Source organism: Mytilus californianus, unplaced genomic scaffold (assembly GCF_021869535.1).
Source record: "Mytilus californianus isolate M0D057914Y unplaced genomic scaffold, xbMytCali1.0.p SCAF_10, whole genome shotgun sequence".
Taxonomy (NCBI): domain Eukaryota; kingdom Metazoa; phylum Mollusca; class Bivalvia; order Mytilida; family Mytilidae; genus Mytilus; species Mytilus californianus.
In genome coordinates this window covers 61,629,340-61,648,394 of record NW_026262582.1, presented here as the reverse complement: position 1 = coordinate 61,648,394, position 19,055 = coordinate 61,629,340, and the positions used below count along the sequence as shown (strand labels likewise).

General features: G+C 32.7%; 1 protein-coding gene across 1 annotated transcript; it reads right to left on the bottom strand.

Moving 5' to 3' along the window:
• Positions 1 to 9,353: 9,353 nt before the first annotated feature.
• On the bottom strand, positions 9,354 to 19,036 carry LOC127718340 (uncharacterized). Its single transcript, XM_052224338.1, has 6 exons — positions 18,861 to 19,036; positions 17,590 to 17,726; positions 16,360 to 16,492; positions 14,657 to 14,796; positions 12,783 to 12,979; positions 9,354 to 9,954 (listed from the first exon to the last, which is right to left on the bottom strand). Exons 1-6 carry the CDS (start codon positions 18,982 to 18,984, stop codon positions 9,759 to 9,761), a joined length of 927 nt encoding a protein of 308 aa, XP_052080298.1. The 5' UTR covers positions 18,985 to 19,036; the 3' UTR covers positions 9,354 to 9,758.
• Positions 19,037 to 19,055: the final 19 nt, after the last annotated feature.

The following is a 19,055-nucleotide window of genomic DNA, read 5'->3' as shown; positions in this document are numbered from 1 at the left end:
CCTAATCTATTTCTAATAACGTAACTTCGGAACAAAAGTTGTTAGATATTAAAAATGATATATTGGAATCGATATGAGGTAAATTATTTCAAGAACTTTTACACGAAACAACGTTTTATTTATGGTTTATTTTACATGAACAATTTATACAATGGATCTGTCGCTTTTTTTGGCAAAACAAGATTTTGCGGTGTCTTTCGGGTCCTGTGTATTAATACATTTTATATTTCATATCTTAACATTTTAACAACCCTGCTACATTTAATGATTGTATAAGAATAAGGAGATGTGGTGTGATTGCCAATGTGAAAACTATCCACCCGAGGTCAAATTACGTGGATATAAACAATTATAGATCAACGTATAGCCTTATATGATGGGAAAACCCATACCGTAAAGTCAGCTATAATAAATTCATCATAGATACCATGATTAAAAGACACGCGTTCCGTCTACAAAAGACCCATTAGTGACGCTCTAAACAAAAAAGTTAAAAGGCCCCGGCATGCAAATGTGAAACAATTCAAAACAAATAGAGAAAACTGACTGCTTATTTTTTAACAATACAATTTACAAAAAACAAATACGACACACATGAACCGACGACAACTACTGAATCTAAGGCTCCTGAGATTTGACAGGCACATGAAGAATATTGCGGGGTTTAACAAGTGTGTGAGCGCATAATGTTCCTGATAACATTATGTTATTTCTAGAACTTAACATCCGATCTTACTACTAATAAGTTATTTTTTTTGTTGAATTGTACATACCACGTGTATCAGGAGCCATTTACTTAAAAAGTTGTCGACTGTTAAGTCAAAGGGGTGTAATCCATCAAATAGCTAATGTTTCGGTATTGATAAAGCTTAATTACTTAAATCCGGCTTTTGGTGGGGTTCGTGTTGCTCAGTCTTTCGTTTCTTTTCTGTGTTTTGTGTACTGTTGTTTGTCTTTTGGTCGATTTTCGTTTTTTTTTGCAATGGCATTGTCAGTTTGTTTTCGACTTATGAGTTTTGTGTCCCTTTTGTAACTTTCGCCTCTCTTTAATAACACATCTTTTTTTAGGATCGTTTTGGTTGAAAAAACAATAAACATGCATTTTAAGCTACAGAAATGTTCGACCGCAGGGTTTCAGGAAGACGGTAATGTAACTCCAGTAAGTAGCCTCAAAGACAGCAACTTCTATACATTTAATCGGTTGATTTTAGTATAAAAACTTTATTTAAAAATTAGTCTTTTTTATTAGTTTACAAAATTGTCTTTTCATTCAGACAGAATGAATAGAATTTCATATATTAATGTTGCATCTAACCACCAATACTATGGGTTTATTGTTAGTGCAATATAATATACAGCAAAGGACATTATTTCTCAATATTAGTTTAGAAACACTGTTATGACATAGAAACAAATACTTCGTCAACGATGATGATACTTCGTCCATTTCCTATAACTCAAATGCCTCCAGTGACGACGCAATATCAGTTTCATTCATCGTTTTTATCTCTCGTTTGCTTGCGTACAAATATCGTTTTACTCGGAACCTCTCTTGTACGTACCAAACTTTAAGACGAAAGTATAGACTTCAATTTTGGTTAAGATTGAATACTTTTAACTTACCGTAAATAATCTATTATTAGGTATACTTATAAAGGAAGGCTAGTAAAAACCTTGAAAAATATTGAATTTGTATTCTAAAACGTAGTCTACATGAATCTATTGAATACTATATTATAATTACACATAATACATACATCAGTGATTATAATGACATATATTTCTTTGTTTCTACGCTAGTTAAGAGCTTTGCGCATTGTCGAAGGCCGTAAGATGACATATAGTTACCTTAATCTACGTAGTTAAGTACATGTATCTCATTAATGATGGTTCATTGGCAATTATAACACATCTTATATCTATACCTTTTTAAGACGACAGGTAAAATATAATTACAGTAACATTTACACAGTTTTAACCCGCTTCAGCATGAACTGTACACATTTCTATGTATCAGATATGGATTCTTTATAGTCAGTTGAATGCCGCTCTTTAATAGTTTTACGGCCGTTTTCATCACTTGGTTGAACTTGACTTCTAAACTTTTTCTGACAAGGGTACTTGATAAGGGTTTTTCATTACATGAGCTGTGCTCGAATAATTTATATCGTATGTTGGATTTTTTCTAATATTTTGATTTTGATTTTATTTTTTTGTAAGTGTTTCACAATTGACAATGTATAAATCTATTGTTAAAACCTTAAACAAGACACTTTTCTTAGTAATGAAGAAGAACAGATTCTGTAAACACATCCTAAATAGAAGCACACAATTTGCCCTTGCGGATACACATGGTTGGGTATGCACGCCCAGGGTTTGTGGTGCTTAATCTTTAATTTGCTTTGTTATTTTTGGAGTACTTCTGTTCGTTTCTCGTTTCTTAGTCATTTAATTTGAAAACAACTTAATTTAATTTTTGAATCATCACATATTACAAGACCAGAGCCCTTGACAAAAATATTCCACTTACACTTGCTGAATCCTGGATTATCAATTTTCGAAAACGGCAGCAGCGTACTCTTTTCATGTTTGCGTGTGTGTGTGAAACGTTGGCATAAAATGTCCTCATTTTCTGCTTCTTGCCTATCGTCATTCATACAATATCTGCAAAGATTGTATCAGCAGGTTTAAACTGAATAGGGGGAAGAAGTTGATAAAACAACAAAATCTCGTCATTTGCCTTGACTGATATTAAAATCAGGAAGTGTAAGGGAAAGTAGACATCAACGTCACTAAAAAGTCTTCAGTAATAGCGGGAGACATCATGAAATAAACTTTACAAAAAAAGTTAAAAAAGTCCAACAAATAACCAGGACCTATGGGGAATTAGAGGACGGTCTCAACATTCGAATACAGTATGGGGTTTTAGTTTTCTGTTTTGTGCTTGCTCATTATGTCCTTGGAATTAAACGTGGATCTTAGTGTAAAATATTTTAAAAAAGAACTTTTTAAAAAAAATTATGTTGTAAAAAATTGATGATTTAACAAAATTTATCAAATTATATTTTCATCTGCTTGACAACGATGGCTTGAGTTGTTTATTTAAGAATTGAATGCTTCTTTCTGTAACTTCATTGGGGTGTAAAAGCGTTGACCGAAGAACATTTTGTATGAAGCGCGGAAGCGGTTCATTCTAAAAATGTACGTACGGTCAACGCTTTTACAACCCTATGAAATTACTAAAAGAAGCATTCAATACTTATAATTACATTTTTTCGCTATGATCATGAAAATACGATTACTATCAAGTTTTTTTTTCTTTTATTTACCTGTGCACTTAATTGTAGAAGCACGTGTCATCATGAATGTTACAATTCATTTTGAAATGAAATTGATTAAGGAATAACGCGAGATTGCAGTTAGCCAATCAAAATAACGTATTATAATGAAACATACATCTTATGTAATTATTCCAACATACATTTCTTTTATCGTAACAAAATGATTTGTAATTAATTAAGAGACACACGCTACAAATAAGATTATAATCAACAACGAAATTAACATCAATAAGTTGAAACAACAATGGTATTGTTTATACATATCCTTGATAACATGTACATGTAATATAATTAACCTCCAAATGACTTGTACAGTCTTGTTTTTCTCTACACAAATGAAAGATAATACATGTATTTAAGAATTGAATGCTTCCTTTTGTAACTTCATTGGGGTGTAAAAGCGTTGACCGAAGTACATTTTGTATGAAGCGCGGAAGCGCTTCATTCTTAAAATGTGCACACGGTCAACGCTTTTACAACACTATGAAGTTACAAAAAGAAGCATTCAATACTTATAATTACATTTTTTAGCTAGGATCATGAAAACACGATTTTTATTAAGTTTTTATTTAATTTACCTTTGCACTTTATTTTCGGACCTCGTGTCATCATGAATGATAAATTTTATTGTGTAATGAAGTTGATTAAGGAATAACGCGAGATTGCAGTGTAGCCAATCAGAATAACGTATTATAATGAAACATACATCTAATGTAATTATTGTGCAATATAAGTGGCGTTCAAAAATTAGAGATAAACTATTAAATAAAATATAAAAATAAATTAACTATTTCGTTTCGTTTTTCAAAGGGCAAATAATTAAATCGCTCAAATGATAAGTTAAATTGATTGGTGCACGTTTCACAATTAAACAGATTTAAATAATACATGTATATTTTCCAACAAAAGTCAAATGTTGTTCAATTGCAAATAATCACATGCCCTACAATCGTTTGTCAAGGGTTCAACACCGGTAGTAAAGTTTATCTATGAAAATATTTGGCGAATTGCAGACATCATTGGCGTTTGTATATAAAAACTAGAGGCTCTCAAGAGCCTTAGTCGCTCATCTGTATCTACTGTGGTTTTGGAAATCATGTAAAATAAGGTTAAAATCATAATAAATAGTATTAGATACCCTAATAATGATTGAGGCCAAGTTTGGTTTAATTTGGCCCAGTAGTATAATTAAAAGCAGGTCATCCCATTGTAGTCTTACAACAGTTACTGAAGACCCCTTATCATTATTTAAATTAGTTTTCAAGTTGTGACCATTTGAAATTGTTTCTTTGCAATTTTCCCATAGACTTCTATAATAAACCGCTATGTTCTATTTTTAGCCATGGTGGCCATGTTGGTTAGCAGGCAGGGTCATCGGATACAATTTTCAATCAAGATACCCTATTGAAAATTGTGGCTAAGTTTAATTCTATTTGGCCCAGTAGATTAAGTGGAGAAGATTTGTGTAAAAGATTACAAAATTTTAGAAAAATTGTTAAAAATTGACTATAAAGGGCAATACCTCCTTAAGGGGTCAACTGACAATTTTGGTCATTTGTCTTATTTGTAGATCTTACTTTGCTGAACATTATTGCTGTTTACAGTTTATCTCTATCTATATTAGTATTTTTAAAAGATAATAACCAAAAACTGCAAAATTTCCATAAAATTACCAATTCAGGGGCAGCAACCCAACAATGGGTTGTCTGATTTGTCTGAAAATGTCAGAGCAGATAGATCTTAACCTGATGAACATTTTTACTCATGCCAGAATTGCTTTAACTGCTTTAGTTTCAGAGATATAAGCCAAAAACTTTACCCCCTATGTTCTACTTTTTGCCATGTCGGCCATGTTGGTTGGCAGGCGGGTTCATCGGACACATTTTTTAAACAAGATACCCTAATGATGATTGTTGCTTAGTTTCGTTAAATTTGTCTCAGTAGTTTCAGAGGAGAAGATTTTTGTAAAAGATAACAAAAATTTACGAAAAATTGTTAAAAATTGACTATAATTGGCAATAACTCCTTAATGGTTCAATTATCAATTTTGGTCATGTTGACTTATTTGAAGATCTTACTTTGTTGAACATAATTGCAGTTACAGTTTATCTCTATCTATAATAATATTCAAGATAATAACCAAAAACTTCAAAATTTTCTTTAAAATTACCAATTCAGGGGCAGCAACCCAACAACGGGTTGTCTAATTTGTCTGAAAATGTCAGGGCAGATAGATCTTGACCTGATGAACAATTTTACTCCGTTAGATTTGCTCTAAATACTTTGGTTTTAGAGATATAAGCCAAAATCTACATTTAACCCCATTGTTCTATTTTTAGCCATGGCGGCCATGTTGGTAGGCAGGCGGGATCATCGGATACATTTTATAAACTAAATACCCTAATAAAGATTCTTGCAAGTTTTGTTAAATTTGGCCCTGAAGTTTCAGAGGAGAAAATTTTTTAAAAGTTAACGTACGACGACGGACGACGAACGCCAAGTGATGAGAAAAGCTCACTTGGCCTTTTAGTGTTATCCTCTTAAACTTTTACATTGCAAAAGAAAACTTAGTCAACACAAAGTTAGTGTTAATGTATGATTATTGTTTTGAAATAAAAGAAGGAACACATAAATGAAAAAACTAAACGGCACAAAATGACACTTAATTGTCAATATGCAGTCGTCAATATCATACCAATGTTTTAACAAGATTTAACCTTTAAATCGGTCCAGTTCAAGGAAAGCATTTATAATAACATAAACGGTACCAATTTTTCTGCACCAGATGCGCATTTCGACAATCAAGGTCTCTTCAGTGATGCTCGAGGCCAAAATATTTGAAAATCCAAAGCTTATTAAAAAGATGAAGAGCTATAAACCAAAAAGGACAAACAAGTATAGCCAAAGCCATAAATGATCTGTCATCAACACAATATTTCCTAATGAACAACATTTACATACAACTAAAGACTAGTACCGACTGCGTTCTCGATTCTTAACAAGTAATGTACATTCAGGGGTCTATATATAAATAAGAAGATGTGGTATGAGTGCCAATGAGACTATCCATCCAAGTCACAACGTGTAAAAATTTAACAATTATAGGTCAACCTACGGCCTTTAACACGGAGCCTTGGCTCACACCGAACAGCAAGCTATAAAGGGCCCCAAAAAGACTAGTGTAAAACAATTCAAATAGGAAAACCAACGGTCTAATCTATATAAAAAACGAGAAACACTTATGAACCACACCAACAAACGACAACCACTGTACAACAGGCTCCAGACTCAGGACAGGTGCATACAAATGCAGCGGATTTAAACGTTTTAACAGACGCCAATCTTCACCCTAACCTAAAACAGTGGTGTATCATTACAACATAAATAGACTAACCTGTTTGATCACTACTCCTCCTAAATTTCAATCAGTAGAATACCAAAAGGTTCATTAACAAACGTTCATATAATTTTACTGAAGAGAAGTGTTAATCCAATTAAACCAGAGTCACAGCTTACGAAAACAAAGGTACAAGTAAAGCAATATATCAACACATGTTTGCATTTTACCCAAAATCATCCTTCAATTACTGTATTTCCGAAAATAATTCATTATATCAATGTCATGAACAGTCCACACATACACAATATTGTGTAACGGCATATTATAGTTTGTCAGAACATCGACGTAGTTATTATAAAAGAAACAGTTGGTCGTGTTTCAAACAACGTATAAGCAAATTGATAAAATTTTTCAAATTATCAAAGCGTCAACACGATTATGTTTGTTATATATACCATTTACAGATAATTTTATTGACCAATCAAATGTCCTTGATAGGGCAGATTAATTACAATGTAATCATTCATAACATAATAAACAAACTAAACATAAAATAATAAGACAATAATGGTTCAGTATTTTATTTTTATTTTGAGGAAATCCAGCTAAATTTGGACATAGAGAGACAACAACAGCATCCTCATATTTCAGATGCGGGTTTGCTTTAGTAATGAATACCGATTTTCTGTTAGTTCTAATATCATATTTAATATAAGATTCATTATATAATTAATTACCTTTATTAGTCATTAACCATACAATTTATTCTCTGAAGAAAGGTTGATAAAATTGCTATATTTATAATTCAGATGATTGATGAATGTCTGTCAACAGTTTTCAAGAGCAGAACAGTGTAATTTAATATTTCTTTCATCTTCTACTGTTTCTCTACATAAGTTTTATTTTCCAACTTTTAATTTATAAATTCAGGTATCTGTCCCTTTCTATATTCAGGAATCTATCCATTTCTATATTCAGGTCATTTAGTCCGTCAAGCCGTGATCAAATATTTGAACATATTCTATACATCAATGTCGGGAAGCAAAATTTATTAACCTGTTTGCCTGACAAAAAAATATCTCCATAATAATCTGGATGCGAAATACCACTTTTAAATGAATTCGTTAAAAGAGAGGCAGAAGATACTAAAGGGATGGTCAAACTCATAAGTCGAAAACAAACAGACAAAACCATGACGAAAACATCAAAACGACGAAACGACGCACAAGTCCACAAATTTTAAGAAAATTAAATACTGAGCAACATGAACCCACAAAAAAACTAGAGTGGATCTCAGGTGCACCAAAATGGTAAGCAGATCCTACTACGCGTGTGACATCCGTCGTGTTTAAGTTGAGTCAATGCAATGTGTTTATATTTGTTTTCGTAAATTGTTTTGTTATAAAGTAGGCCGTTAGTTTTTTCTCAATTGAATTGTTTCATATTTTTCATGCAGGGGCCTTTTATAGCCGACTATATGGTATGGGTGTTTTCTAATTGCTGAAGGCCGTACAGTTGCCTATACTTGCTTACATCCACTGCATATGAACTTTGGTGGATACTTGTCTCATTGGTAATCATACAACATCTCCAAATTTTTATAAAGACGACGAAAAGACAAAAAAGCCCAAAGTACACTTCATAGAAGACTTAAGATTGAGCAAATAGAACCCTAATAATGCTCTGGGAAGGAAAGCAGAATCAAGGGAGGCGGACAAGATTGTGGTTACGACAATTGGAACAAATCTGTGGTCAACTGTGACACAAATATTCCATGTCAATCAATCAACGCGAGGTGATTTTCGGAGGATTGGCTTCAACTTTTCCACTTTGATTACAAGTAGAAAAAAATGAAAGGATATGGAGTAAATTTACATGGGACAAAATCGCTCACAATACATAGAAAACATAGAAAATTATCAATGAACAGAGCTTTTATTCCTGTTCTTCATCTTGACAGTTGATGTAGGGTCTTCAACAATGAACGAATCATTCATACCCTACAACAAGGTCAAGACGGCCCCTAGCGTCGACTTAAGCGGAACTATTGATAAAGATAAACCACAGTTCACCTTCTTGCGCCCCACCCGCCTCGGAGTGCCAACTTGTGCGATGCTTGTGTACGACGGTTCTCCAGTCGAAAGCACCAGGGATACAAGAAAAGTGCAGTAATTTTTAAAGACATCGATCGCCGCTAAAATATGTCTTGAAGTTACACATGTCGGGAGCGGTCAATGAATTACATAATTTATAATTACGGGCGAGGTTTTTCAACATATATTTGTCATACATTGCCCAACAAAAGACCAATAACTTGTGTTTCACCAGATTGATATTGAATATTAAGTACAGCTACAACCTAACTTTTGGGCGATGTGGCGGAATATTTTACACAGAAAAATGTCAGTGTGGATTTACAAAATGAATTTAGGAAGGTTTGCAGTATCGCTAAAATTCAGAAATCCAATATATTTTTGGTATATTTCTACGAAATATTCAACTATTTTTTAAGTGTTCCAATTGCGTTTATCAAGTCCGGTCTTGTTGAAATTAAAGACACTTCCAAAATAAAAAAAATAACTCCGAAATTCAGAAATTGTGCAGAGTTAGAGATATATTTATCAAATTGCGTAGCAGATTCAAGAGTAAAATTTACGCAGCAATTATTAACTATAGCATAATTGTGTATGTGCATATTTGCATGTATTTATTGGTTATTGCTATTCATTTTTTTTGTACACAGCAAATAAGTTTGATTGTGGGATCCAAATTTGAATAAAGGATACAAAGAATAAAGAAAACATTTGCTGTAATAAAAAATGTGTTGAAATTATCTCAATCTACAGCAGATCCACTCTTTGTCTATAAAAACAAGGGAAATGAAATCTTAAGAAATAAACACCTTTTCATACGGTACCATAAACAATGTTTCAAAAACATAGTTCATTAAGTCTTAACATGTTTGGCTTAACTTTACAATTAGTTGTTTCACAAAAATCAATTAATTATCATATGTTTTTATCACAGTCTAATAGGGGTGTCAAGAGGAAGCACGCATATTTCCGAAACTTAATTATTCAAGGGTAAACAGTTTTTGCAGGGCTGTCAAAACCGATGTAGACTGGGTTCTTGGCATCAGCAATCACACGAATACCGAGATACGAGATAAATCCGTCGATACTAAAGGCAAGTCCTGTGGCATCAACGATCTGTTTATAGGCTTCTGACTCTTTTTCGTACTGGGCAATAATTGCCTTCGCCTCTGTATGTGCTCTAAAACAGACATAAGTAGGTAGAATTAATAACATTTTCAGTATGATGCTTTTAACACCTTGAATGACATTTATGTTTGAATGTTTGATTAACTCCTGGTTCATCCTACTACTTCATACGTGATAGTACGAAAGGGATGTCACGTCTCTGCAATACGTCAGCATTCCGTCCTGATTTGAAGCAAACTACATTATGCATGAAAATCCTATGTTTTGAACTGCTCAATGTTAAAAATTAACGACATTTGCATAAAAGCATGTAAGGACGTAGGGATATTCAAAATAGTTTTCTATGTATTAATTTGTGTATGGGTGTAGAAATTTCAAGCATTTCAAGAACGTTTTGTGTATTTATGTTTTTTCGAACTATTCTAGATATTGTAATGTGAGACAATTGTGAACCAATGATTTTCAAACATTTACCTTGGGGTTTTAACGGAAAATATATATGTAGTTCCTAAAAGAGTGGATGATTCTAGATTTGAAAAAAAAAAACATTAAACAAAAAAATATCTTATACTTGGTAAACATTCTTGAAAGTGCTGCCTTCAAATTCCATATATGTGGAGCAGATCTTATGATTAATAGTTGAAAACCTTCGTTTTTAGCTTTTTTAATGATACCAATATATTTTTTCACATATATTTCTAAGAAATATTCAACTACTTTTTTGGTGTTTCAATCGCGTTTATTAGTCCAGTCTTGTTGAAATTAATGAAACTTTCAAAATAAAACATTTAACCCCGAAACATCTAGATTGGAAAACACTTACTGGGTTTCCCCCGAAACATCTGGATTGGAAAACACTTACTGGGTTTCCCCCGAAACATCTAGATTGGAAAACACTTACTGGGTTTCCCCAATCTACGTACTCATCTTTTTTTACAGTTATAAATATCTTCCAATCAAGTACACAAAAAGCATTTAGTCAGTAGACTCGGAATTGTTCAACCTTTTATGCCGTCTTCAAGGAGACAGTAATAACTACTTATGGCAGACAAGAAAAAAATACTTTTAATTACTAAGAAAAAGAAATGCTAATACTCCAATCAAATAATTGAATTTGTTAAAATTGTTTATCATGGTTTGTGATTATTGATAACTACCAGTAAAAATATTATTAAGTAATTATCCAAGCATACCCAGTAATAAGTAGAAGATGTAATTGCGTTACATGCTTTGAATTCATATGAAAAGAGCCCATGCCGTATAAAAGCAACCCATGCTGTACAAAATCTACCAAGCCGCATGAATGCATGATATGTTAGCTTAATAATCAACAATATGTTTTCCCATTGTTCATGTACTTCGTGCAAACGATTATGCTTTCTAAAGGCGTAAATTTTATTTATTTGAAAAAAAGCAGTTTATTACATCTTGAAATAATGATAATACATTATTATCCTAAGATATACATATACAATAATGAATGAAATTATCTATATATTTTACGAGCTACATGTATCTACTTTGAAATCGATTTCTTCATATGGCAATTTCAGCAATATGACGTTTTATAATTAGCTTCTCGTGGAATTTTTTTTCAGTTTCAAATTATTAATAACACATATTTTTGTACTTCAAATATCTGTAAATTTAAGAGTTGAATGCGGTGTTTTCAAATTTAAACGAAATGAAAACAAGTGGCGCCATTACATTTTTAGCAAAAAGAAGACAGCATTCAATTCTTTAATGAGGGTCTTGAGGGGTTTACATAATAGAGAAAAATTGGCAAAAAGTGCAGAATATAGGGCAAAAAAAAAAGAATATAGAAAAATAGGCAAAAAAATAGAGAATATGGGGTGCTACATAATAAAGAATAGAGAATAATGAGGTGCTTAAATATAAAGAACAGAGAATAATGGTCAAAATTTATAGAAATAGAATCTGTGGCATTAAGCAAACAATGATATGTAGATAATTGCATAACACAGACAAAATAAGATAAAATAAACATATATGTTTTGGAACAAATTTGAAAATAATCATTCGTCATATTAAAACAAGAGTTGTCATTTTTTTTTTAAATTTAGTTTTGATAATTTGTTTCAAATTTAGTCTGAGCCGTTTAGAAGTCAAATTGCTTTTGTTTTTGTTTTACATTATTATTTCTATATCCATGTCTAACCGGAAGTGAATCACTGGGTTTTTGAAAGTGATGGACGTGCCTCGCTGTTTTTTGATAGAGATGATTGTGATTCACTATTTTATGAAATAAATTAACTGAAATTGAGACGATATAAACAAAATAACAGAATTGTAGAAAAACAAACTAATTTTCAGAATAGATATTTACTCACGCCATTTTCGCGAGTAGAATGGAACACGAAAATGAATCGTCGGGAATATCTGATAATATGATAATTATTTTATATATGGATAAATGAATTAAGTTAAAAAAAATAGCCAAAAACAAGTCGCGAAAACAATTAAGTTGCTTTTTAATAATTGAAACTTGTTTGCTTAATTTGTCGCCTTTCATATAACGAACTGTTAACTCTGTTCTTATCTCATTTCTTTATACATTTTCCACTAATCTATGCATAGTATATATCATGTTTGGTGATAACCATATTCGCATTGTTTATGCATCGGTGGTAAATTGCACTGGTGGATCCAGGATAGGGGATAGAGGACATACGCCCCCTTTTGGTCGACAAAAAAAACCAAAAAAAAACCTCCTGTTTTTAACGATTTAAATGTCTTATTTTTGCACAAAAACGTCCAAATTTTTTGCAGTGTCTCTTACTTTTTTTGAAATTACACCCCACCCCCTTTTACAATTCATGGATCCGCCCCTGAAATGTTTTGTTTTATAGAAATACTTACTTGTTAGCTAAAATACGAGCATCTGACTCGGCCTTGTCAATAATTATCTTTGCTTGAGTTTCGGCTTCTCTTTGTTTCGTCGTCGCTTCAGTAAGAAGCCGTGGACGTTCATTGTTTGCTACTTGGATATCTTCTCTTGCTCTTTCTTTACTTCTAATGGCACTTTCATACTGGGACGGTCTATCTATATTGCTCACCTGCAATATTATCCAATCTATATTCAGTTCTAAGCGGTTTTTCAATCTAACGGTGTTATTTAGTATTATAATAATGGTAAGAGTCGTTGCAACCGATAAAGGGGCTACATGGATATTAGCATTTCTTGGAGACACGTATATGTGAAGTCCTACTTAAGCGAATTAGTTTTGTAAGTGTAAATGAAATTTTGATATGAACATAGCTTAAAGTGTCTTTAATTGGATTTCTGATTAATGAGTGTGTTTTTAAGAATTGATTGATGTTCACTCATACGTTTAATATAAATCCCTTCGAAAGTTAACCAGATTGCGAAGAGTCGGCCGAGTAAATACATCCACATCAATTATACTTGATTTCGATGGAATAGTAGACTAACAAAAGTTGAGATTTTTTGTAAGTATTCAGATATCACTTTCATTTAAATAAGGGATCCATCTGCAAAACCATAAGTTTGATATTTCATTGTTGGTAGTGTTTTAACCTAGACTGATGCTTTAACTGCGTAAGAATTCATTACCTTCGAATACTCAATGTCCATTGAGCAAAAATTGAATAAAATATAGTTATGTTTTCCTTATAAACACAAACTTTAACATGTTAAAACTATGCAAAAGTTTCAAAGTCAATAGACAATGACTGAGGTGGCGGGACCTAAAAATCTCTCTGGATATGAGATATGCCAATGCTTATACTACTGAACACCAAATAGCATTGACCTATACAGTTAGTGGATCCCCTTTAATTTTTAATTAGAAACTTTAAAAGCATCAAAATGTTGACGTCGACATCGTGGACACCACCACCGACAACGCCATCAGCAACAGTACATTTAAGTCTCGCCTCCAAGACTTTGTAGATACGATACAAAGTCCATCACACTACAATTACCAACTGGATGACCACTTACGTAAACAAATAATAAACTTCAGAAATCAGGGTCAAAATGTGTTCTATATTAGTTGATATGAATGTAAAAGTCCCGTACTGTTCTGGTCTGTTTTCAAAGTAAAAAGAGAGTGGAAATACTTAGGGGCAATAATTAACCACAAGTCGAAGTAAACACCATGGCAAAAGGTAATAAACCCTCAATTTAGGACACGGATTTAGTTCAGGGAACAATGATAGATCTGTTAAAAGCGAGACAACTCTCAAAATTGAATGTCATCAAAACTTTTGCAAACTTCAACTTTCAAATTTTTTTTTGAAAGTTATAGCTTTGAAACATACCTACTTTCCCAAAACTTTGAACATAGACAATTAATTTGGAAATTTCGAATAAGTGACCACTGTTTATCAATAGAAACTGGTAGATACAGGAAATTTCCAGAGAATTAAGACTATGTACAATACACAGTGTGGTGTATTAGATGACGAATTCCATTTCTTTTTTTAACGTAAAATTGATAAACAAGAATGTTTTATTAAAAATAAATCTAATAACTTAAACCATATAGATAAATTATAACAAATCCTTAATCCTGAAACAAAACAGGATATCAACAAATTAGGCTCCTTTTTAAAAAAATGTGACTGAGACTGAGGGTAGGGAGTTCTTGAAAAGAGAGAGAGCGCGCGCAAACATGATTATTGTAAGATGTACGCTGGATATGTATCATTGTTTATTTTCATTGTTTGGTCACTTTAAGACAAATTCGTGGAATTAAAAACTGCCTCACCTGTAAATCAGTGATGATTGCATGGAGCTCTTCATATCTTAACTCAATTTGTTCTTGGACCTTTTCCTGGAAAATTGCACGTTCAGCTTGGAATTGTGACGTATTGAAATAACTGCAAGATTCGTGTAAAGCAGAACTTCCTGGAACATAAATGAATTGCTAACTCCGAAACAGTGGTAACGTCTTCCTTGCTACGCTCTGTTTCGGAGTTTGAAGTAAATGGAAACTGATTTTTTGGGAAAAAACCAAGGGCTCGACAGTTTCCTAGGAGCACAAAGAACACGAGCGTTGAGCACAGATCCCTATATCTAGAGCTCGAAATCTATTCAGTGGAGCCCTTTGTCTTGCAGCTCCGCTGTCAGTGGATCTCGGAAGCCAAACAAAAAAAAACATTGCTCAAATGAGCCGGAGCCCAATATGTGCACCCTGTAGCTTAGATAAAATTAGGGTGGAGTTTAGAGACTATTGTCCGTGTTATCCCCAATAAATAATTACGCCAACATATATAATGCAAAGAAATTAGCTATAATTGAGAGGTTGTATGTGCGATTGTTTTTATACCAAAGAAACAATCTGATCAGAAGAAATGCCGGATTTATTTTTACTCCGAGTATAAAAAGATCCACTCAGCATTGTAACCTCTTAGAAGTTGAATAACATTCCTTTTTAATATATGCATACATTATTCTTCAACAAACAATTTAGAAAATACGTTTTTATTGAAGCAATACTATTCAATACATGAACAAAAACAAATTATGTATCCTGAAAAGCACAGGATGCAGACAAATGAGGCAACTTTTAAGAAAGATCGCTAAGACTAAGGAAGGAATATATTTAAAAAAAGGGGGTGAAAGATACCAAACGGGATTTATATGCAATAGAAAACTTTATGATATATGTATTTTTCTTTAGTTAACTCATGTTTGTTTATGAGCCTTTGTCTGCCCTTTATTTGCTTTATGGAACACCCTGGACGTTGTGGTAAAAAGGTAGGTTTTAGTGCTAGTGTTGTGTTACGTATGGATATTGGTTAGTTGTAGGATTAGGGTCAAATTTAGTATAGTCCTATATGGGTTTGGTCTTCGTAAATACATGTAAATGAGGGCATTTTCCCAACATAGGCATAAAGGGATTTTTCGCTATATATGGAAACAATTTCCCCAAAATACTCATTTTCTAGTGCTTAGTTCTATCGGCACCTCTTAGTCTGGAATGTTGTCTTTGTCACATGCAGCAATAAGGTAGGCCCACATAAAACACAAACAAAAATAACCAACAATCAGGTTTAAATTTGATCCTTATTACACATGTAGTAATCATTGTGAACATTTTTAAGGAATGACTGTAATATTTTTTTTCTGTCTATGAAGAAATAACATCCAAAATGTGATGCACACTGAATCTCTTGCGTAGCGGGTTATTTAAAACAGTGCACCACTTTTTTATGTTATTTCGAATAGACAGAAAAATTATTACAGTCATTCCTTATAATTTAATTCTAAATTCCATTTTTAAGGAGTAAATCATGAAAAAAACGTTGATATGACGTCACGGTCACATGAAAATTATATCTATATGAGCCGATAGACAAAAACGTTTAGCCAATCAGAAGACGTGTAACATCCAAAATTAAATTATTAAACAAGAACATTTGTTTCCTGAGTATTAATGATTTTTTTATGTTCAGAAAAAAGATATACCTGCTTGTCTGAGAACATTTGTGTAGCCATTTACGTCTCTAAAGTTAATTATCACCGCCCTCAGTTTGGAAGATTTCACTTTATACTGATAAGTGACATCGAGGGTTATTTTCACTCCGTCTTTATTCAAACACTACAAATAGAAGAAAGGAAATACAATATATCGATAGAAAATAGTGGAAAGGTAGAAATAAATCAATGATAGAGGGCTAATTCTTAATTTAAAACATCATTGAATTGATTGATTGATTAATTTATTTTTGGGTTTAACACAACTTTCAGCGCTATGGGCTATTTCGTTGCGGCCAGTGTTTATTGGTGGGGGCGGAAAGCCGGAGTTTCAGAAGAGAAAGTCCAGCATTTAATACACTATGCCACAGTCATGACACTATGACTCGATCGCATTGTCACAATTTCTTGTTCGTTGAACCGCAAAATATTGGTCAAAACCCTATATAAATGTTCACATCAAAATGATTTTGTGTACTAAGTTTCAAGTTAATGTGACAAAAAAAGTTATATAAAAATAAGGAGATGAGGTATGTGGCCAATGAGACAACTATCCACCAACGTTCAAATAAAGTGGATGTAAGCAATTATAGGCAACCGTACGGCTTTCAACAAGAGAAAAACCCATACCGTATACTCGGCTTTAAAAGGCCCCGACATGAAAAATATGAAACAATTCAATTGAGAGAAAACTAACAGCCTAATTTTTAACAAAACGATCAACGAAAAACAAATATGACAGACATGAACCAATGACGACCACTGAACTACAGGCTTCTGACTTTTGGACAGGCACATAAAGAATGTGGCAGGGTTAAACATGTTTATGTTTATTCATGTCACATAACTATCATAAACCTACAGTTTAACCTCATACAAGAAGAACGCACTATCGGGCGGACATCTCATAATATCCCCTCCCTTTTATATCGTAAGTGTGACATAAAAGTAATTAAGTGTTGCCATATTGAAATGCAATTTATTAAAGAATTCTCAATCTGTGTTTACAAGGATCTGACATCACTCTGTTCTACCGTCTGTTGATATAACTTTAAAATCAACCAATGAAATGTTTGCCTTCAATTTGTTGAGGGTGGGCATCATCAGGATAGAACCTGAGTATCCCGAATGATCGCTATAACGGAATATAGATCAGAGCGTTGTCAGATCGGTGTAATCAAAGCGTGGACACAGGATCATATTGGAGAATTGAATACTTACTTCTAAGTCATCGAACATCAGTGACTTGTATGTACTAGGGAAAATAATAAATTCGTATCCCGGTGGTCCAAGATGTAAACCTTCTCTTAAAGTTTCTGTGCCTAATTCCCTTTGGAAAGTGTCATACTTGACTCCAACTGAAAGAAAACCCCATTATATCAGCTAGATTTAGACATATTTAGGCATTTTGGAAATTCAAAATAAATTATAATATTCGTAAAGATATAGGCTCAGTGCAAATACGTTAGATTCAATTATGTGAATAAATAAAGTCACGATAAATTTTGTTAAGAATAATATTTGTGTTTGGATTAGTACTTACTTTGTATATCACAATATCATTAGCCATGTTAGAGGGCTTGGATGGGGTTTACAGAACAGAGAATAATATGCAAAATGTGCAGAATAAAGGGCAAATAATATAAAAAATAGACAAAAATAGACAAAAAAAAAAAAAAAATAGAAAAAATAGAGAATAACGGGGTGCTAAACGGGGTACTAAAGTATAAAGAATAGAGAAAATGGCCTAAAAAATTAAAGAATACAGAGATGAAGAACACCCCCATCTAGACCCTCATGTTATGATTAGATTAGGGTAAATCCTGAATTATCATAATAACCTATTAAAATGAAGAAAACTTTAAATGGGACGACATGAACAAGATCGAACAAATTATGTTAATTGTTGGTTTGCGTTTGAAAAATTTAACGTCCAGTTGCAAATAGTTCGTTCATGTTTAGTACGAAACAACCTATCCATAAATACAAGGTCTGCGAAGTAGGTACGGATGAAAGGGATAATTAGGGATATATAGAATAGAAGCAGACACTTGGTCTTCTGTTTACAGAATGTTTGTTTTAGACAAGATATTGAATGCAATGACGCGAATTATAATTTCTATTCGAAAATGTTCAACCAAAATTTCAAAAACCGGTGTTAATAAAATAAAAATGATAAATTGTAAATTGAAAAATTAACATGGTCGGATTAAAATTGTGAATTCCGTCACAGATATTTGAATACTAAATACCATAAATATATAATACTATTTTTCTCTGGAAATACTTAAAACCACAATTGCCTTTTTTTACCAAAATAATTTAATCCCTGCTGTGTTCAATAACACGGCATTTTCTGACTTTCAGACCTCGTCATGTGGATTTGCTTTATTTCACATGAATATTTTTAATTCAACAGTTTTTCCCCATATTTATGATATTTGATGATAATGTTTGTCGTTACTTTTGTTGACTGGTATAAAAGTTATTACCTTCGCCTGTTGCCAGTTTTTTCAGTGACGTGCCGACCAAGACTGCGATCAGTATAGCTCCAGCTATCAGTAAAACACATATGAATATGCCGACTTTTCCAACCAAACTATTGTTGTCACCCATCGTGATCTATTTTTTTCTGTAAAGAAATTTATGATGTGAATTGAAAATAAAAATTGAAAGAGTGTTGAAAC